Raw genomic sequence first — 21,496 nt, forward strand, 5'->3', positions numbered from 1 at the left:
ATATTATAATATAATGTATATCATAAATACTATATATGTAAAATATAATATATCTAATATTGATATAATATGTTATTGGTTTATTGATACCCTTTTTTTTTCCCTGCCAAGTCAAGGAGCGTTTTTGTTCCAAATTTTAGCTTAAGATTACTGGCCTTGAGTGATATTGATACTCTTTTTCAAAGATAATTTTTTACGACTAGATTGGATGGTAATTTAAGAAATGGATATGATTTGGGATCACTGTCATATAGGATTATCATGGTGCAATTAAATACTGTAATCTCATCATTTACACCTATACCATCATGTACCAAACCTCCTCTAAATGATTTGCCAACACTTCACCCAAACCACCAAGTGGTTTAAAAGTAAGGAAGTCCGTGACAGTTGTTTATGAAGAATATATGCTCAATGGCTCAATGCATATGATGGCATACAATATTAGTTCATGCTGATGAAATAAGGTGCTTTGAATAAAATAAAATAAATTTTATGCGCTGGAAAGAGAGAGATGTCTAAAGCACTTCGGGACCTTTTGTATTTTGATTCTATTGGGTGTATTCGTATTCATAATGTATAAAATGCCTATTTTAGCAACAAAAAAAAATAAAATAAAATAAATGAAATTAATAAGAATGAGAGAAAGTCAAAGCCCAAGCCAAGTTTAAAATAGCCCAAGCCTTCGCAAGTTCTCTATTGCGCGGCTCTTGGTGGTTTCCTTCGAAGAACCGGGAAGTTTCTTCTTCTTTTATATTTCTCCCAAGCGATTAATAATAGTAGCAAACCTCTCTTCTAGAGTTCTCCGTTTTCTCCCTTTCGCCGGATAGTCTCCTCTCTCTCACACACACGCGTTCGCGTTTCGCCGTCGTGTTGATCGGGTGAAGGGAAGATGGGGAGCGAGGCCGAGCCCGCGAAGGTCCTTCTGCCCTATCTCCAACGAGCCGACGAGCTTCAGAAGCACGAGCCCCTCGTCGCCTACTATTGTGAGAGAATTCCATAACCCTAACCCTGGATTTCTCGTTCCCTCTCTCGCCTTTTCCTTTATCGTCGCTGACATCCGATCGATTCCAGGCCGATTGTTTGCGATGGAGAAAGGGCTCAAGATCCCGCAGAAGGAGCGCACCAAGACCACCAACGCCCTTCTCGTCTCCCTCATGAATCAGCTCGAGAAGGTCATGTTTCAATTTTTCTCTTTTGATGCCCCCTTATTTATATAATTCGATGCGAACTTTATGTGTTCTAAATTCAGAAAGGGCCTGGCCATCTTTATGGACTGAATTAAGATGAACTCTGTGATGATTTAGAGTATATTGGTGTTTTCTTATGTGCATTGCTTTGGTTGTGAGATTAGTGGTTTTCTTTGATGAGGGGCCTATTGTGTGTGAGAATGAATCATTGGAATTCCTTCAAGATCTGTAAGGAATAGGTTAACTGGAAGTTCTGGTTTTCCCTCTGTAGATCCTCGATTGTGGAAGTAAATTTTCTGACAAGGTGACATAAGAAATAAGCTTGCCAACCTTATTAACACCTTGGGATTGAAATATTAGTTGAGTTGTAACTAGGGTCTTGGATCTTCTATTTCTCCCATCTCAATCACTCTTTTTTCAATACTCAAACCCTTGGGCTGTGAGATGGAGATACAAGGATGAGGCGAAATTATGCTTATTGTTTGCTATAAGGGTAAAGTAATAATATCAGTAATGGGAAACCTAGATGCAGCCCTAGATTCTGTCATATACTTTCTATTTCAGGGAAATCATCTAAATGAAACAGGGTTAGCCCATTTGCACAAAGGTGCCAGGGGAAAGAGAGCGAGGGCTGAGCTAGACTGTTTTTGAGAGCTTTGGTCCCAAATGCTTTCTAATAAAAATCCACAATTACCCTCTCAGAATGAAAATCAACACCGTTTTCATGATCTACAACGTCTAGAACATCTACAAACTAACATTTGTTTTGGAGGTCTCCTAACCTATGTCTCAAGTGGGTACAAATGAGTTGTAGCAATGTAGCTACCGTGCAAAAGTATATTATATGATATACAATTTTTAAACCCAAATCATTGATCTTGATATAAGTAAGTAAAAATATGTATAGACAATAAATCAGATGATTTGGGTAATTCATATCAAAGCATAGTACGATGCTGTTAAAATTTCACATTTCATATGCATTTGATGGACGGGTAGAGGACCTTCAAAATGCATGATTGGTTTGTAGCCAATTTATATTATTGATAATGATCAATGGCACAGATTTTCATTCTAAGAGGACCATCATTCTTTGCATTGGTAAGCATTTGAGGTCAAAGGCTCTCAAAAGTGCTCTATTTAATTTTCTCTGTCTCTCTCCACCTCTACACTCGCACACACTCACATACTAGAGTTTGTCACATTCCATGCATGTGCAAAAGGGACCAAGGACATGAAGCGGTGCACTGAAATATTCTTTTGACTTTCCGTTTGCGGGGAACTATAAGAAAGGGTGTGGTTGGTGATCTTGTTTGTGCTACCCTTCACAAGGAAGGACTTGGAGTCCAAGATGCTTGTATTGGACAGATGGATGCAACCAAGGACACAAAGCGGTGCACTCTAATATTCTTTTGACTTTGACTATGTGGGGCACTCTAAGAAAGAGTGCAGTTGGTGATCTTGTTTGCACCACCCTTCACAAAAAGGCCTTGAGTCCAAGATGCTTGTATTGGACAGATGGATGGACCTTAGTTGTTAGAATTGGTAGCAGGTGCAGATTTTGGGGAAGCAGATATCTTAGAAACAGTTTTAGTAAGAAAGTACTTAATAAGTGGATGTGGGTTCAAGATTCTGGGAAGATTCCAAAATAGGTGCAGTGTGTTATCCTAGGTAGAACATTCAATTACTAAGCAATGGACTGGCAGATTCATGGATGGACTGACACATATATGAATGCACACACCCATACAATTCATTACACCTTTGACCTATAATTAAGGTGTGAATTATTTATGCATCACTCCTATTTTAGTGATCCTGTTTGATTTAGATCGAGCAAAAACCCCTGGAGTCAGCGTCATGTGGCGCTCATTCAAAACATGATTTGGGTTTTAACGAGAGTGTTTATGGCTGAACTAGCTATAAGTCATGGTAGAAAGTAGAAACTGCATCTTTCCTTATTTTTGGCCATTGTTACAGTCTTCTTGCAACATAAAATAGAGATGATCAATTTATAGTTGCGACCAATACTTTCTGATTGAACTTTTGCTTATATGAGACAATCAAGCTGCAAAACCTACATATCCGTGTAGACAAAGGGGACTGGCAGGTAAAAGTGAGTGCAGGGAAATTAATTCCTGGTAAATGTATCTCATATTTATAATATTTGTGATAATTGATTAACCATGTTCGCATGTCTTTGGCCTGTGCCTTTCCAAGAAACTTATTTGTGGTTTGAGATGCAGATGGAGAAAACTGGGGGCACAACCTGAGCCGATTAAATCGATTCATCGTAGCATAGCCACTGCTACATGCATTAGAAAGATGGAAAGTGTATAAAAATAGGAGAGTCAATGGGAGTGAAAAATGTTTATATGGAGTGGATGTGGTGCCAAATGTAGTAGATTCCTGCAGCTAAGCCAGAGATTGAGATTCTGTATACAACTAGACATAATTGGAGCATTCGAAAAAAATTCTCAATGACAGAAACATGAAATGTAGTTTCTAGATAATAAAACGACATTCTTGCAAACCTCTCTAATTCAAAAGAATTGTACATCATCAAATTTGGCACATATGTTCCCTTCTCCAGCCATTGTCTGTTGAATTGGAAATAAAGGTGGGCACTGGATTAAACTTCAAGTTATAGTGAGCATATGTTTTGCTTTTGGATTTCTAAGTGCTGTTTCAAATTTTTGCATATAAGTTTAGATCTTATCGAGCATTTCATCCGCAAGTCATTATCTAATTAGTTGGTTAGCATAATTGTGTTGCATGGGCAATTTTACAAATTTGTCGTAGATATTAAGGTGTGAGAACCAGTGGTTTCTGATGCTATGGAGGTGTGATTTTCTCTTGTTTATCTCATCAACAAATAGAGCAGTTATTTTGATAGCCTGAGATACTTATTAATGATTATAGCTGGAATGGAATGCTCCAATTTAGATGGATTGGGATATCATTGATTGAAATATTGTTCATCTGTTTATTGATATGGACTTGTCATGCCTTCCAACAGGATAAGAAATCACTGAAGTTAGGGCCTGAAGATTACCTTTATGTGGAAGGATTTGCATCAAATGTCTTTGCAAAGGCAGATAAGCAAGATCGAGCTGGGCGCGCTGACTTGTATTTTAAATACCACATTTTTCATTATTGTTTCTTTTATATCAGTTGTCTTAAGGAGATCGGTTGTTGGTCTTGCAAATGCAGGTGAAGATTAATTTATTATTGGTTTTACAGGAATACTGCAAAAACTTTTTATGCTGCAAGCATCTTCTTTGAGATTCTGAATCAGTTTGGTGAACTTCAGCCAGATGTAAGTTTGTCTTCTCATTACTGGTTGCATAATTAATCCATTGTTCCTATGTACTATTTCTCTTTCTTTTATATTTCTAACTGCATTTAAATGGACTGTGATATGACTCAGCTAAATTGAGGACTTTTGTCCTATTTCCATTTGCAGATTGAACAGAAGCAGAAGTATGCTCTATGGAAAGCTGCAGAAATAAGAAGAGCTTTGAAAGAAGGACGGAGACCTGAACCTGGACCTCCTGGTGGTGAAAAAGATCTATCGATGCCCTCAAGTTCCCCAACCAATTCATATGTATGTTTATTAACTTGATCATAATATTTCTTAGTGGCTAGCCTCTGCTTATTCTGTGAGATTCAAAGTGCATCTAGGTTTTAAAGAGTTCAATGACCTCAAGTTTGGATTGTAGGAGATTGGTGTGGTCATATAAGCTAGAAGAAGAAAAGGATGTTGATTTTACAAGCAAATATTGGGCATCTTGTTATTATAGATCAAGTTATTAATAATTATACTCACAGTTAGGTTTCATTTGTAGTTAATATTCTTCTGAATAGGTCACTATTCCTTGGTTAGCTCAGGTAAGAGCTTCACGATCATGGTTGGCAAACTTGGCATGAAGAAAGTTTTGGTGGGGCACTAGGTGGAGATGTTCGGGAAGGGTGTTGAGAGTTCCTGCCCATGTATTTAACTCTCTCTTCTGAAAGTGGGGGATTTAAAAAGCACATTTGGGGATTTGTCATGGTACAAAAAATGGTATGAGATTGGTTGGGTGCAGAGGCAGACTTCTTTTCCTGTATGTAGATAGACACAAGCTCAGCTTTGTCATAATTAGCTTGGGCTAAATACAAAATCAAGGCATGCCTATACCTATTCTATCCTTGCTTCATATTTAAGCGGTATGACCAATTGTAGCTATGGTAGTACCATAGGCGAAGGCAGGGAAAGGATCCCAAAAAGAGTAGGAAAGGGCATAGGCATCGCCTTTGACTGTCCGAAGTGTGAATCCCATCCCTGTTTGGTTAACTTGGATGGAAGTTGAGAGAAGGGCAGGAGTCTTGTGAGGTTGGACAAAAGGAGAGGAAGTGGTTGGATGTTGATGGTGACATGCAATAATTAAGGAGATGGCAGTGGGTGAAGATGGGCTGTGTAATAGCATATTGAGATGTAGATTTAGAGGATATTTGGCTGGCGGCCTGACTGTATCACAACCATTGGAGTGGTGACAGGTGGTGCAATGATGAGGTTGTATGGTGTGGCAATATGATGAAGACCATTGCTAGGGATCAAATGACCTAGAGGCAATGAATATGACCTAGATGAGATGAAGTTGACAAATCATTGGGGAAAACTGATCGTGTAGATCAAACATTTCATAAAGGGGGTTAATATGCTCCTCATTTGACCACTTTTTCTGTTGTTGTTGTTGTTGGTATCCCTTTATAACATAGAGAAACAAGAAGCATAACTGTTGCTGGATTATGTTAATCAAGTTTACAACCATCTACATATTAAGATTTTACACATTGCTTTTCTATGTATTAATCCAGTATTGACTTGTGCTGTGGATGTCCGAAAGCCTAAAAAGCTTGAAATTGAGGCTCGGCTCAAATGAGAGCTCCTTGACATTGGCCTTATGTTGGCCAAGACCCATTTCCAGCCCCTAATTGGTATCCCAACATATTTTGAATATTTTGGGAGGAACTGTACGTGAGGAAGATACAAGTGGCCACTGGAAGCCTTCAGCGAGAACCCGTTGTCTACCATCCATCATGCATTATTTATCGGACATGCCATTTTTAATTGAATTTGGGTCAGCCAACACAATTTGACCTGAATTTACAAGTCCAGTGTGCGTAACAGACGTATGACCAGATTAGGGCCATGATGGTTGTAGCTGAGTCCAACCGTGCTGTGTTGGATTGTCATTAGCCTCGCATAAGAATTGGAGATGCACATGAATTAGGTAAAATTTAATTTAATCGACTCATGGACTTAATCCAAACTCAACATATGATTGTGCTAATTATCTTGAAGTCCTTATTCTAAATTGAAATTTTAAGAAAGCTGGATGTAGTCCTACCATAATTAGATTCAGGCCTATTGGGGCCAAATACATCAAAGAGATGCTTCCATATTATGTGTTACCAAACACCAAACAAGTGAAAAAGTGATTCTTGTTAAAAGAACTTTCACTGGAATGCTTCAAAAAGCCCTTTTGGAAAAGTAGGAGCATTAGCAGCATGCCTTCACACTGTATGGCATAGATTAAAGTGGTATTTCCTTTGTCTAGTTGGTCAGGGGAAGGATAGGTGTTCATAGTGGTCTTTAGATTTTGGGCATGATGGATTGAAGACTATATATGGAAAGATAAGTGGTGTGGATTTGCCTTTTGCTTTTGTATATACCTTTATTTTTGCTTCTGATAGGTAAGCTGTTCTCTGGAGGTCTTGTGAGGAAGTCTTAAGGGGATTTAACACATGCTTTGTGTATGTGTGCATCAGTGCATGTGTTGGGCCAGTGTCTCTCCGTAGGAAGTCTTACACCTATGTGGTTCTTGCTGACCTCCAACATGACTTTGGAAGACTAGGAAATTCAAGGTTCATAGTGGATTAATGTTGTCATGTAGCTTGTGTCTTGGGGAAAAGCCCTGCTTCTGGCATCCTTTCAGAAAGGAAGATGGAGAATGGATGTAGTCCTTTATGAAGTGGACATAGAAATGGTTTACGTGTCTATTCTCTTAGGTAGAGTGGATTTGGTGTGATTTTTTAAGATCTCTAGTATCCTTGCAAGCATGTAGTATAATTCATAATGGTAGATCAAAGCCATCTCTCTCGCAGATGAACAAGGTTACTGGAAAATCTTTTTCTTTTTTGTCACCGGGTAGGCAATTTGTAAGGGAAGAAATGGTTGAATCCTTGCAAAAGTATATGTGGTGCTATGTTGGAGCATGGCAAGAATTTGATAAATTTTGGGACTAAAAGTTGCAGCAGGAACATTGACTCCGGGGTTTGGAAGGGGGGCTTGTATTATTTTACATTTTATAATTAACTGCTTGTAGGAAGATGCAAACTTGATGTTCAGTGGAATTTTATCTCTTAAGCATTATATATATATATATATTATATATATATATATATATATATATTATATATATATCTTCTATGGATTAAAAAAAGGCTATTCCAGTTGTTAAGAAGCTGCTAAGTTCCTTCAAAGGTAACCCCGTACAAGACGTTGAAATTAAACAATAATAATAACAGTCCAAACCTTAAAAATTCATTCTTATTAACCATCAGAAGAAATTTGGAATTGTATAAACATTAAATAAGAAACTTCTGAATTCATCATGCTTGCACAAGGTTTAACTGATTCCTTTCTTTGGGTCAGGACCTGGGACCAAGCGAGAGCGTCATCCCTAGTGAATCAGGTGGTGATACAATATCTTGGCATGGAGATAAGGTCAATTTACAACTTTTTTCAAGGACGTTCAATTTTCCGTTTTTTTTTTAAAACCCAAGAAATTGATGGGTTTGTTCATTATTTTTGATGAAAACTGATGGTTTAATATTGGTAATCCTTCCAGGACTTACTGTTCAAGTTTTTTTCCTCCCCAGGATCTAGGAAGAACTGAAAGCTTCTCACCTAGCTATCCAGATGCTGATCCATCACCTCAGCATGCAGATAAGGCCAATGAACATAGCCCTGCACACCCACATATTTCACCTTCCTCTTTCTCGAGCAACAATTTTCCATCCAGCGAACTTCATCAGCTTCCGCCAACCAACCGACCTGAAATTTCTTCGTATCCTCAACCATACCACCATCAACCCTACATAAGCGAGCAACAACCAATGCCACAGAATTACCACTCTCCAGAAAATCCTAGCCCCCAATATTCTTACCCGAATTTCCAGTCTTACCCAAGTTTCCACGAGAGCACCTTTCCCACAGCCCCGACACATCAGCCTTCTTACTACCATGGCCCTGATGCTGCCTACTCTCATGAACCAGCGCCTTCAGTTTCAAACTACCCATCAACAGTACAATACAGTTCTGGCAGTGGCAATGACAATCATGTTGGGTCTCCAGCCCCACCTACCTCCAGCTACAAGTACGACAGCAATTATCAGCCGCCTGTAGAGAAGATCACAGAGGCTCATAAGGCGGCAAGGTTTGCTGTTGGTGCTCTTGCATTTGATGATGTGCCAGTTGCAGTGGATTTTCTTCGGCGTTCTCTTGAACTTCTCACTAATCCTTCAGCTGAAACCCATTCGGCGTGAGAGTGCTATGTTGATTTTGTTCAGATGTGACACTGTTCCTGTACATGCTTAGTTTGGAACACATGCTTGTGCATATATGGCTTACAAATTCTCTATGTTATCAAGCGCGCGGACATGTCTTTTTGAATTCTTGGATCGTATTCCTGTGTTATTGAGGTGATGCGATACTGTCATTATCAAAAAGGATATCTAGAACATGCTTTTCTTGTGCGAATTAACTGTTTAAGAAGTTCCATGTAATCGAGCTTTGTTACCATTTGCAGTGCATGAATTCCATGTGCCTATTCATGCCATGCCATCTTCTGGGTGTTGGTTGTTGTTTTCTTCGTGTGCTTGTTGTACAGAACATTTTGTCCGAGCTTTGCCTCAGTCACTTGCCTCGATATTTTGTTTTCCTGGCAACCCAAATGCCTTGATATGAGGAAAAGTCAAATGTTGGTCTATGTTAACACATCATGGAAGGTGGTGGGTGCCATGCCTGATCATCCAGCTTGTTTTTGCTGCGCAAATGTTCTTAGCTTGGCTGGCATGAAGCCACCTATTTTTATGTACAGATATTGGGGAGTTTATTGTGGCCTGTGATAAATTAAATTATTTGAACATCTACCATCCTCTTTTCCCCTAATTTTTTAAAATAAAAAAAAAAGAACTGATGATCTTCAGCATTGCACGATGGACAAGAAGACGGTCAGGATTAAACGTAAAGAAGACAGATGCGATTTCCATATAATTTTAGAAGTGCAAGGAAATTTTTCATTGATGTCTCTGTTAATTATAATATGCTTCTACTTGGATTTCATTGAACCTTGTCAAGTAATAACCCTAGGTAGAGCGGCGACAGGATCATTCATCTAATGGTGTGCTATGGGACACCCATGCATGCGCTCCCAATTGTGCTGGATTTGCTGACCATAAGCCCTAAGCCTGTCAAATGAACGTCTATTCTTGATCAAAGATAACATCATTCATCCAATAGCCTGCCATGCTCATGCTCTCTCTCTTGAGCACTCCCACGCTACTGCGACTACTTTCCATAAGACACTTCGTATGCAAGTTTCACTGCGGAACTATTTTTGTCTCTACCTAATTGATCTTCCCAAACTGCAAACATGGACTCACCAGTAACGACAGCTTCATTCCATAGTCCAAGCAGTTCAAGCCTTGACAAGGTTTCTCCTACCAAAGTCGGCAACTTGTCTTATTCTTTATGGGGATCTCACACCAAGCACCAAGAACTCTTTGTTATTGTCGCCATCGTTGTCGAATTTGACGTCGACAAAACTTATCTTTGGCCAAAGAATCGGTGAGATCGACAAAGAAGTCGTCGGTCTAAGTATGAAGAATTATAAGAGGGGGAAACATTTTCATCTCTAGACTTACCCATCCCTTTATAATCCTCCCCCAACAATCCATCCAACTTATCTCGAGGAAGTAGAAATTTGCTTGGTACGATCTTACGCGAGATGGGATCAAACCTTTGCACTAGCAGGAAATCGAATGCTGCACCACTGGCAAACCATGATGACACTGATGATGATGAGTATACTTCAGTGCTTGGGAGGAACTCGTTCTTGGAATTATTGAAGCCAAGGTGCCTTAGTATAGCGAAGCGGAAGAAAGAAATGGACCCTCAGGAGAATATAGGAAAGGAGAAGCAGCCAACACTGGGGGAGTGGTTCCTCTCCCCCTCTAGCTTCGAGTCAGATGACTCGAATGCCAGTGGAGTGCAACATTGGAGACAATCTCCACTGGCAAACCTTTGCAATTACAGGAAATCGAATGCTGCACCACTGGCAAACCATGACGACACTGATGATGAGGATACTTCAGTGCATGGGAGGAACTCGTTCTTGGAATTATTGAAGCCAAGGTGCTTTAGTATAGCGAAGCAGGAGAAAGAAATGGACCATCGAGAGAATATAGGAAAGGAGACGAAGCCAACACTGGAGGAGTGGTTCCTCTCCTCCCCTAGCTTCGAGTCCAATTACTCGAATGCCAGTGGAGTGCAACATCGGAGACAATCTCCAAAGGTTTGTCCACTGACTTCAAAGATGGGTAACTATGGGCGTCTTTCCCCCACACCAAGGGAGAGTTTTTCCATTGACGGAGTGATGCATGGAGAAGTGGCCCAGGGAGAGAGATTGGTTCCTCTGAGTAGAAGCCAAAGTAGGCAAGGGAAAAGAGTAAGCTTTAGATTGCCGGAGGAAGCTGACATACATATAATCTACTGCCAAGATGATTCGGTGGAGAGCGCCGTAGTGGGAAAGGAATGAAGGCATGTCTATTTCCGGAGATGCATCTTTTTAATCGTTTACCTGTCGTGGTGGTTTCTTGTACGCATGCTATCTTGTTTCAACGAGTTTTGCATGCTACTTTGTTTTCATTCTATAGTTACATCAGAACTTTAAAAGCTCTACGACTACAGTTTTATTCTGGAAACTAATGTATGGTTGTGTAGTACGTACAGGTATATGATCAATATGCACAATGTTTAGTATTGCAGTTTTTTCACGAATTCTTAAGATTGGAGATGAAAGGTACATCTAGAGATAAATAATGGTGGTGGTGAGGAACTGTGTGACCGATATCCATAAAAAGATGGGCTTCTAAGCTAATTGTGAAGCTAATTGGCTGAAAAAAGCATCACTGAGTTGCAAAGTAGGGAGGAATTCGAGTCTTGTGATCTTCGCAACCCCATCGGCATTCAGCAATCCAAACAACTGCAAGAATGGTCTCAAACTGCATGCTGAAGTGCTGCCTCAGGCACAGGCGGGTGGGCAGATAGCTTTAACAGCGCAGAAGGAGAAGATAGATGATGTTGCTCATGCTGTGGCTGACAGGCCAGCCCTCTGGCTCAAATTGCTACCAAGGCTGCAAATCGAAAAATGAGCAAGGCTTTTATCTATTTCATGCGCTTCCAAAGGCTTTGAGCAAGGCTGGAGTCACTGTTTCACCTTTGACTCTGACTGTTGAGCTCATTTAAGTTTCCCTTATGTGAATTTGATACCCTAAAGTAAAGATATGATTTTAAAACAACTTAAAACTACTCATTCAAAGTGAATGCACACGATGGGTTTATGAATAAAAAGGAAATGATCAAGTGGAAATCTGCATTAATAAACAATTAAACAAAATTTCTTCATGAAGAAAGTTGGGCAATCCTGATGTTATCCCTCTCAATACTTACCACAATTCAAAAGATCAACACGGATAAAAATTGTACAGGTAATATTTGATTCATTTCTCTCTCGGCGCAACACAGTTGTGACCCTTCTGCGTTTCTGATATTCTCCTTAGAATATCCGCAAAATGACTTGTCCTGCAGCAATAGACACATCCAGCTATGAGGAAACAAAATTGCCACAAAAGGCTGCAAATTGAAAAATGAGGAAAGAAAAAGAAAAACAGCAGTAAGTTAGATTGCATGTGGCACTACAAAACAATTGATTTTTAATGAAAATACCGAGCACCAAAACTTATGGATCGAATAATCAACTAAATCTAAATAGTGTCCCCCCCCTTCTTTTTCTTTTTTTTTTTTGAGAAATACAGATGGGATAACACCACCCATTTTTGAAGCCAGGATCTCTCCCATATAGAGGCCAACCTGCTGAGTCTGAAAGGCTTTGAACTCAATATTGTTAAGTTGATATGATATTATTAAATAGTATGTGCATTCGAAGAAAAAAAGAAATGATATATAGGCCGTCTCAGTAAATACAAATTATTCCCAACTCATTTGTGAAGTCTATAACAGCAGAAGGCCAAGTAGGGCAGTGCTATTTCTAAAACTAAAATGATCAATATTTTCCCACTGCCACAACAATCTTAATTGACCTGAGAAACAGAAAGAGCTACTGTTCATCCGAGCATGGCAGAATAATAGCTCGGTCAGCTTCCAACTTATTCGACCATGTGTTTGTATCAGATGATGTGAATGACACTGTCGCTGACACACCGTCAATACCAGCCAATGGTTGTAACAAATTTGTTGCTCCATGTGTAGATGGTCTGGATATCAAAGGATGATATGGTGCCAATGGCCATACCTGGGATGGAGTTACAAATTTCCAACCAAGCTCAGGGAAGAGTGGCTATCATGCCTAGCTCAAGCAACCAAAAAACCTGGTCCAGAAATCAAGCAAGGCCTATCATCAAGCTACCATGGCTTTTATCCTGGCCAGGATCGCATTGAAAATACCAATCGGTGTAGCATCGGGTACTCGCCAAAACAGAACATATGAAATAGTGGCTCTAGCTATCATAGTTAATATCAATTTCTATGTAGCATAATATCAGTACAAGATTTAATAAATTAGCCAAGATATCAGGTTATGTCAGTCATTTTAAGAGTAAGGTGCTGTGTTTGATCCTCAAAGATTACAGCCACACTTAAAAGACTTGAAAAGAATATGTACAAAAGATGTGCAGTATAGCAAACTCTTAAGAATATGAAGCAAGACAACCAATAATGCAATCATCAATCATCAAGCCTTGTCCCAATTACTTGGTGTCGACCGAAAAAAAAAGGAAGATATGCAAACAACAAACCTTCTAGGATTTCAGTCTGGCCTTGCATATAACAAATAAGACCTGCATGGTCACAGGAGCCACTTAAAAACAGTCCTAATCTCCTCCTCTGTAACTGCAGCCGCAGAAGATGCTGGTCCAATTCTACCAGATGTTGAACCGGATGCTTTGGGAGGCACAATAGGTTAAAGGTTCATCCTTAACAACTGATGATTTTGAGTCCTAAACCAAAGAAAGCATGACTTCTTAGTCAAGCAAACAGGGCATATAGCAATGCAATGAGCCTCATGTAAACTAAAGATCACAAACTAAAAGATCTAAACTTCAAATAAGAAACACGGACATGATCCTTCTTGACTTTCTTTGCAGGTGCACCATTAGCAACTTCACATCATCACCTCTAGATTTCCTCTATGTCTTTTGATAATTTGGACATAGCTGGCATGCCCCGCGCAGATCTAGAAGGTGGTACTGCTTTTCAGGGTTGCTGTCTGTTGGTTCATCCTTAGGTGTATCCTTTTATTTTGGAGCAAGCAGAGGTGGCATGCCAATCTCATCCTCCTAGATGGGCCAAAGAGAGAGCACCAAAATCAGTTACAAATGCAATATCTGGGAGAAGATGACAGTTCAATGACATTCAGAATGTTGCATCTTCATAGCATAATTAAACAAATGAACTTATTGTAAATACCTTGCAGCCACTGAGCAATCAAAATTACAACTAAATCAGAAAAGCATGCAAGCCTAGGTTTTTAAAATTGCTAAACATATAGATACCTAGAGAATACAATTATAGGATTGGTTCTAGGATAAGATCATGGTGCATTGCAACCGGACTCTCGAATATGCAATGTATACAAAGCAAAAAGGCCAAGTCATCAAAAATATGCAGAATTCTTATTGGGTAAACTTCATTTACATCATCATCACCACCATCTGATTCATTTAGTCCAGCAGCTCGTTCAAGCAGTTTATTCAACTCCTTCTCAGGTTTACTCAATCCACCATCTTCCTCTTCATTCTCATCCTCATCATCCTGGGAATGTTAGTGTTCGAGTAAAACTTCATGATTTGAATGACAGTCTCTGGTTCACATTAATTAATTGTTTGTAGTAAAGTAGCTGCATAAAATCTCCCTTGTTGAAACTGAAAAACGCAAACCAAGAATTTTTTTTTTGTCCTTTAAGAACATACCCCAAATCAGCTGGATGCAAATGCAAACTTAACATTAATTTGTTCGAATACAAGCAACTCAGAGTGGTCAGATCTATTCTAGCTAGGGTGGACTTCAATTTTCAGTGACACAAACATGTAGGCATTTTTAGTAATTCAACCAAAACTACTGTCTTTTCATGATCCAAAACTGCTGTTTAGTCCACATGGATACTGATATCTGATGGCAGCATTGATGTGGGTGACCAGTGAATTCTCAAAACATACACATAGCATCTGTTTGATACACAACTAAGATAAAAACACTTCAAAGGAGTACTTACCATGCTTATGCATAATTATCGCAAACTGATGTTCGATGCATTGTTATATATCTTCAGACAGGAGGACAAAAAGATTAACTGAAATGGCTAATCATTATAAGTCATCATAATCATTATCTCAAGCAATATACCGACGAAAGAATGTGTTATTTCCAGCACGCACTCAAAAGTTTTACTCTGTAAGTATGCCTCAGTGTCAGGATGGCACCTCATTAAGCAGTTATATCTCATTTGCCTATAGATGGCACTTCATTTGCCTCTGAAGCTCATGGATGATCAAGAAGAGAGAAGGGACATGTCAATCCAAGGAATGGAGAATTTGGGAGAGAGCTGAAAAGACAAGCTTTATATTAATAATTTAGCACTATTTATGTTGCAGTCCCTGTGGACTAGTGTAACAAAAACTCACTATTGACTGGGACTTCTATTTTCAGCCCACAAGGTATTTCATGATTTAATTTCCGATCTCTAACACAACATTGTAAATTTGAAAATCCCAACAACACCCCCATGGTATGCACCAGGCGGTCCGTTAAGAAACGATACCCAGCCCACGAATCCCCACAAGACTGCACCATTAAGGAACGATATGAGCCCGTGAATCCCTACAGGAGCACATCATCCAAGCTTTCCTTAATTACGCATGCCTACGCATGCCCAAATCCCCCCATTTGGCTATCTCCTTCCCTGAAAGAAGCCCTCAGAAAAATTCCTCTGCTTATTCTATCAATCCCCTAAAAAAGGTTCCTAAAGAAGAGTCCTCCCCACTCTCTTTCATCATTCTCTTTTCATCTTGTTAAAGAAAAGCTGTAGAATCTCTTTTTATCAACTCTTCCCCCTTCAGAAAGAGAAATCGAAAAAATCAATCCCGTCTCTTCAAAACTTCAAAGAGTCTCATCTAGCATTCAAACAGTCATGGCTTCGAAGAACATAAGCAGCCCGGTTTTCATAGTTATGTCCTCTTAAGGCAGTGAAGCTCACATCATTTTCATCTCACAAGATACAACTCTCAATCATATTTACAATGCAATAGTACAGAGATGGAACCATCTATCTTCTGCAACCATGGATGTAAAATTCTATATTCCAAAAAATTACTGCTTGTTACACTCATGGTCAATAAAGATATTAGGAATATGCATGAAATACATGTCAAGTTAAATACTAAGATAATTGAGATGGTTGTCGGTCATTCTGCAAGCGTGACTGAAGGCACTAATGTCGTAATCGACATGAGGTAATACATAAATTATTGGTACTCCTTTTTTTTGGTATTTTGCTTTTTAATTAGTCTTATTGTGCATATCTAGTGGCTTCCTATATGTACTAATTATGATCTACATATATGCAATCTATTTTAAGTGCAAACTGTTTGCTAAAATATTAAAAAAATTATCTTTTTATGTTGCAAGGATAGTGGTCCATCCCAAAATATTGTGCATGCATGCCATTGCAAAAATACTCCAAAGAGTAGCTCGTATCGTTTTACCTCCTTCGGCAGCTAAAGTGATTTTCGTCGAGTTGTCAAAGAAACAAGAGCTACAATTGAAGAGGAACCAAGTCGAAGAAACACTTTGGATGCTTAGAAGAGCTCCATAGAGGGTGTCGGTCAGAAATTTAAGGATGTAGAAACCCTTCGTAACATAATTTGTAACTTTTGCATCATAAATTATAGGGATTTGGTATTTGTGAAGAATGATCATCAACATGTGGTCCACGGGCATGCTCGAATATCTCCCTGTATGCTCTAATATTGAGATGTTTCTCCAGCTCTTCACTTCATTTGCAATATGTGCTCGTCCTCCATGGTGGAGTTTCGGCTTAGATTGGACTAGTTTCCATGGTGCATTGCCTCACCTGAGATCAGCCCTCTCGGGCATCGATCCACTAGCACACTCAAATATCTCCCCTTATGGTCCGATACGAAGATATTTCTCCAGCTCCATAGGTCATTTGCTGTCATGCCCCAATTCGGAGCATGACATGGCTGTGCTACCGTAGGGTATTGCCCACAATAATGCGAAGCCCACAATCAAAAATATTCTTTATAAAAATTTATAGAATAATAAATTTAGTCTAATTCCATTTGCTAATTAAAAAGAGGCGAGTATAGAGCATCTAAATCCAATATTTGAATATTCAAGACTGCATAACTCAAACTTTATAGTCATAGCTATATTTATTGATAGCTTGCATCTATGTTTCCAGCTTTATTCTTTCATCCTTCATTCATATTCCTTCCTACTCCTAGAAATCTTAATTATCAAAAAAAAAAAAACATAAAGGGATAAATGAGCTTTGCGGATCAGTAAGTAACCATGCACCATCTTACCAGATCAAGCATATATTTCTTTACATGATTCAATGCATCGTTTGAAAAGTAAATTTATACTGTAAAATAAAATATTTCATAATCATAATAACAAACTGTGTCATAGCAACCAATCATTTATGCACAAATTATGCAAGTTCGTAAAGACGAAAGTGCAACTTAAAATATTTGTGATTGTCAAATATTTTTCATTAGTCCATACTTTTAATTAAAATAGTGCTCACATATTTTTCGCGCTACGGTCATTATAACCCGTGATAAGGTCATTTTCGTAATCGACAAAATATCATAGTTTGTATTCATTACCAACTTTAACCCGTTGGCAGAGGGCCATTTTCGTTGGATGCTAGCTTCAAGGTATCGATTGGCCTCCATTTTTAGAGGCGGTCATAGGAATCTGAGAGCTCATAAAATATTTCATATTTTTTAAAAATATATTTTCTTAAATCATACATGAATAAATTACTAAATATCTTTACAAAGTTCGTGATCCATAAATAATCTATAATAATAAAACTATCATGAAATTATTTTTCATCAATCCGCTATTTTCATAAAAGTTCATAATTTATCATTAGACCCTATATGTATCATCTTCATAGGGTTATGCACTTTTTCATAATTTGGAAATCATTCATCCATGAGACAATGCTATAAAAATATGAATAGTAAAAACAATCATATACTCGATCCCATTGCAAAGCCAATCATATCAATATAGTTTATATTTTTTATAGTCCATATAAATTAAATTGACCAATAATTCAAAAATTAGTAAGGTTTGTGCCAGGTCACTTACGTCTGTTCGCCCAAAGATCGCTAGGTTCAGTTGTGCAAATCCGTTGCACCTATCAAAATCGTTTAAGAAGATTACTTGTTATTCACTATTTAAAAATCTAAATACAAATTAAAAAGCTCTAAGCAACTCGAAATAGACCTGGGCAAGCTTCAAGTCCTAACTGGGTAAATCGGCCTAAAATCTACAAATCAAGTAGAGAGAGAAAGGACGAACCAAGGATGGAACCTCTCTTATTGGGGAGATTAGAAAGAGAAGAGAGAAGAAATGAGAGAGAGAGGAAGAGAGGGATGGATTTTCTCTCTCCTCTTTTCTTTCTTTCTTCTTTCTTCTTTTCTTGGTAATCAGGGGAAGGATGAGAGGGTGGTTCATGGTGACTGCCGTGGTCGAGATCCGGCGAATGGTAGCCGGAAGCGGTGGCGGCAACGGAGAGCACGCGGCGATGGTCGAAGGGAATGACCGTGCTCAGCCAAAAAGTTAGAAAGTAAGCAAGAGGGGCAGCGCCACTAGCTGCCATGGTGGCAGCCCTCACAGCCCAAGGAGATGGTGACGGGGGTGGGGAACTCACCGACGAGGGGTGGAGGCGGTGGACTTCGGCCGGCAGTGGCGATTTTCGGCATTCTCGGCTAGAAGAGAGGAAATGGCACTCAGAACAGGGGAGGCAGGCAACCGGGATCTAAAGAGAGGAGGAAGGGGATTTTGGGTGGCAGCGGTCAACCGAGGTGTCATGCCGGCCACTAGGCCTGCCGACTTTGGTCCAGGTTAGGCCCAGTTAGCTTGATTCTATATTTGCGATACGTGTTCATCCTCCACTCTGGAGTTTCGGCTTAGATTGGACTAGTTTCCACAGTGCACCTATCTAAAATTAGCTCTCTCAGGCATTGGTCCACCAACATGCTCAAATATCCCTCAGTATGGTTTGATAGGGAGATATTTCTCTGATACAATTTGTGATACGTGCTCATCCTGTATGGTGGAATTTCGGCTTAGATTTTTTTGGTTCCCATGGTATATTCCCTATCTAAGTTTGGCCCTTTTTGGGTACCGACTCGACGGCACACTCGAATATCTCTCCATATGGTCCGATACGAAGATGTTTCTCTGGTTCCATGGTTCATTTGAGATGTGTGCTCACCCTCCATGGAGGAGTTTCATGGTTCCACGGGATCCCAACCATATGATCCTAAGCGGTCAAAGTTGATATACATATAATGCCTTAGGAATATAGTAGTGCATGGTTGGGAAGAGGATAGTCACAAAAATATACACAACCTATAATTTTGTAAAATCCTCTAAATCTTGCTGCCCATACTTTCCAATAAGGCTTTTTAGTTTATTCTATACTGCATCCCTAATAGCCTTTTTTGGTCAATCAAAATATTGGGTGATGAGGTTGGACTGAAACTTTTCCTCCCTTTGTAGTTCGACCTTATTACCTATGGCCCTCAAAACCAAGGATGAGGGCAAAATCAGTCCCCACAAAAGGCACCAGCACCTTACCAAACTAAAAAGCCTCCTCTTTATCATCCCTGAAGGAGAGCAAAGCACCTAAGAGTGACCTATTCTACTTGTTATACAGAAGCAGATATCCAAATGGAGTGCCAGCCACCCTTTGCTTTTGCTCCTAAGATATGGACTCAACGAGGGTGACTATGAGCACCACGGAGTGGCTGAAGTAGCACCTTCCGATGACCATATTCTTATAACCAACAGAAGCTGCTTTGCTTCTCCTCAAGCTTGAAGCATTCTTTCCTTTTTTGGTTTTCACGTAGCTCTTTCTTATCCCTTCCATCTCGATCCAGTATGCATCTGCATCATAGATCACATTCAGACAAAACTATTAGCAACAACCTTGCAAAGATTTAAAAGCAGTGTTTATGAATCTATATAGTAAGTAGAAATAACGCAGTGTTAATAAACCTATAGATCTCATTCTATTTCTACATATCATATCAAATTCATGTAACAAAAAAGTTCACTTGGAAAAAATAAAACAGGACCTAGATACAACGAAACCATTTAAGCTCTTGTTTTCCTTTGCTAGTCCCAAAGAACTGAAATTTAAAAAGTAGTAATGCACATAGTCAGTTGAATGTCTTAAAATATTTGTTCTTCATGTTAGAGGTTCCCATCAACATAAGCACCTTCAACTTTCAGCTTTGCACTGGACTTTGATTATAACACTTTATAGGCTGATGCATGTCTTTGAAATTTCTTTCCTTATATGACATTGAAGCAATCTTTATATGCTTTTCTTTTGTTGAATGTTATAAGAATGCACAGTCACATAGCATATTAGCTAAAATGATATTTTCATATACTTTCTTAATGCATTTTCTGTACAATATATAAATGTAATACAGCATGATAAAGAATGCATCAGGAATCTCAACAACATGCAGGAAACTGGTTAGGCTTTCCCATGCTAATACTTGATCCTCTGTATAACTCTCCTACAACCATTGCGAACTCTTTAAACACAAAATAAATTGGTAGCTAAATGAAGACCATCGAGAGTGGGGAAATGATATTGAGAAGGTGCATTTAAATTAATTGGGTAGTAATTTTTTGAATACACAAACTTTGAATAGATGGGCATTATTTGAAGCTATAGTAGTAGATACTAGCTGCAAAAGCCATAAAATTGTTGGTAGCTGACTTATATCACAGTCCCTTCAAATCTGTTTTCCTTTTTCTTACTTAAAATTGTCAACCCTTTTCAGAAAAAAAGAATTTACAAGCTCAATTTTTGGACATAAAGTTTTGATTGGATACATTGTCCAACATCATGCATGTTTGGGCAAAACATAATTTCATCTAGAAATTTTTGCTTTTATGCATAATGGATCAAAGGCATATCAGCCATATTGAATATCTCTCCACCAAAATTTTTCATTTCCGTTCATATTAAAGTGAAGGCAAGCCATTATCATCAAAATAATGAAGGAGACTAATGATAGTGTGGTATCCAAGAAACAAAAGCATAACACAACAGGCATACCTCTCCCTTGCCCAGAAATAGGGGGAAACAAAATCAGAACCAAAAGCAATCGCATCGGGGTAGGTCCAAGAAATTGGCGAGTTGGAGGACGCGTGACAAGTTGGAGAGACAAGCAAGTCGACGAAGGCCGGAGAGAACGGAGTCGGGGCCGGAGAGACTGGAGATGGAGGACTCGGGAGAATAGGAAAGATAGGGACTACGGAGGGAATTTTTGTCTCCCATGGACCGAAATTTAAGTGCTTATATCGCTGTGGACCGAATGTTACAAAACCGGTCCACAGGGGCTAAAAGTTAAGACACAGTCTACGGACGAACCGGCCATTAAAAATCTCAATAAATTAATAAATTGGCCATACGTTGCCGACTCCACTCTATAAGTATTTGCATAAAGGTGCCCGAGTCGGACGCTTAACGTAAAGCGGGCGAAGTCGTCGACTTCCTATTTTCACAAAATATTTTAAGAAAAATTATTTTCCAGTCCCTATCGAGACCTTCAGTTTCACATTCCTAAAGGTTGAGTTTCATATGAGGCAGGAATGCCCTGCCCTCTCCGAGCAC

At 39.1% G+C, this 21,496-nt stretch overlaps 2 protein-coding genes across 9 annotated transcripts; one reads left to right on the plus strand and one right to left on the minus strand.

Annotated features, from left to right (window-relative positions):
* The first annotated feature begins 658 nt into the window (after positions 1–658).
* Positions 659–9,081, plus strand: EXT-LIKE (hydroxyproline-rich glycoprotein family protein). Its single transcript, XM_008800613.5, has 7 exons — positions 659–986; positions 1,075–1,175; positions 4,210–4,319; positions 4,434–4,509; positions 4,657–4,797; positions 7,891–7,962; positions 8,118–9,081. The coding sequence occupies exons 1-7, from the start codon at positions 893–895 to the stop codon at positions 8,781–8,783; spliced, it is 1,260 nt and encodes a 419-aa protein (XP_008798835.1). The 5' UTR covers positions 659–892; the 3' UTR covers positions 8,784–9,081.
* A 2,055-nt stretch (positions 9,082–11,136) lies between these two features.
* LOC103713616 (uncharacterized) lies at positions 11,137–21,159 on the minus strand. Of its 8 annotated transcripts, XM_088715706.1 has the most exons (7): positions 20,939–21,141; positions 18,506–19,746; positions 17,941–17,989; positions 14,233–14,349; positions 13,657–13,874; positions 13,335–13,535; positions 11,858–12,102 (listed from the first exon to the last, which is right to left on the minus strand). In XM_088715706.1, the coding sequence occupies exons 2-5, from the start codon at positions 18,664–18,666 to the stop codon at positions 13,833–13,835; spliced, it is 369 nt and encodes a 122-aa protein (XP_088571832.1). In that variant the 5' UTR covers positions 18,667–19,746; positions 20,939–21,141; the 3' UTR covers positions 11,858–12,102; positions 13,335–13,535; positions 13,657–13,832. The 8 variants fall into 8 exon arrangements, 1 of the variants encoding a protein (XP_088571832.1); XR_016399203.1 differs by lacking the exon at positions 14,233–14,349 and having other exon boundaries at positions 19,438–19,746; XR_016399202.1 differs by having other exon boundaries at positions 13,657–14,349; positions 19,438–19,746.
* Positions 21,160–21,496: the final 337 nt, after the last annotated feature.

This window comes from Phoenix dactylifera, chromosome 2, assembly GCF_051530095.1.
Source record: "Phoenix dactylifera cultivar Ajwa chromosome 2, Ajwa_hap1_PhDact_Kaust_v1.1, whole genome shotgun sequence".
NCBI lineage: Eukaryota > Viridiplantae > Streptophyta > Magnoliopsida > Arecales > Arecaceae > Phoenix > Phoenix dactylifera.

Bases quoted from the DNA above. Each gene is read 5' to 3' on its own strand.
- LOC103713616 (XM_088715706.1), bottom strand. From the start codon at position 18,666: ATGACACCTCGGTTGACCGCTGCCACCCAAAATCCCCTTCCTCCTCTC. The intron at 14,350-17,940 runs GTAAGTGACCTG...TAACATTCCCAG, and splicing joins CGATCTTTGGGCGAACAGAC to GATGATGAGGATGAGAATGA. The intron at 13,875-14,232 runs GTAAATGAAGTT...TGGCCCATCTAG, and splicing joins CAGATGGTGGTGATGATGAT to GAGGATGAGATTGGCATGCC.
- EXT-LIKE (XM_008800613.5), top strand. From the start codon at position 893: ATGGGGAGCGAGGCCGAGCCCGCGAAGGTCCTTCTGCCCTATCTCCAA. The intron at 1,176-4,209 runs GTCATGTTTCAA...GCCTTCCAACAG, and splicing joins TCATGAATCAGCTCGAGAAG to GATAAGAAATCACTGAAGTT. The intron at 4,798-7,890 runs GTATGTTTATTA...TCTTTGGGTCAG, and splicing joins GTTCCCCAACCAATTCATAT to GACCTGGGACCAAGCGAGAG.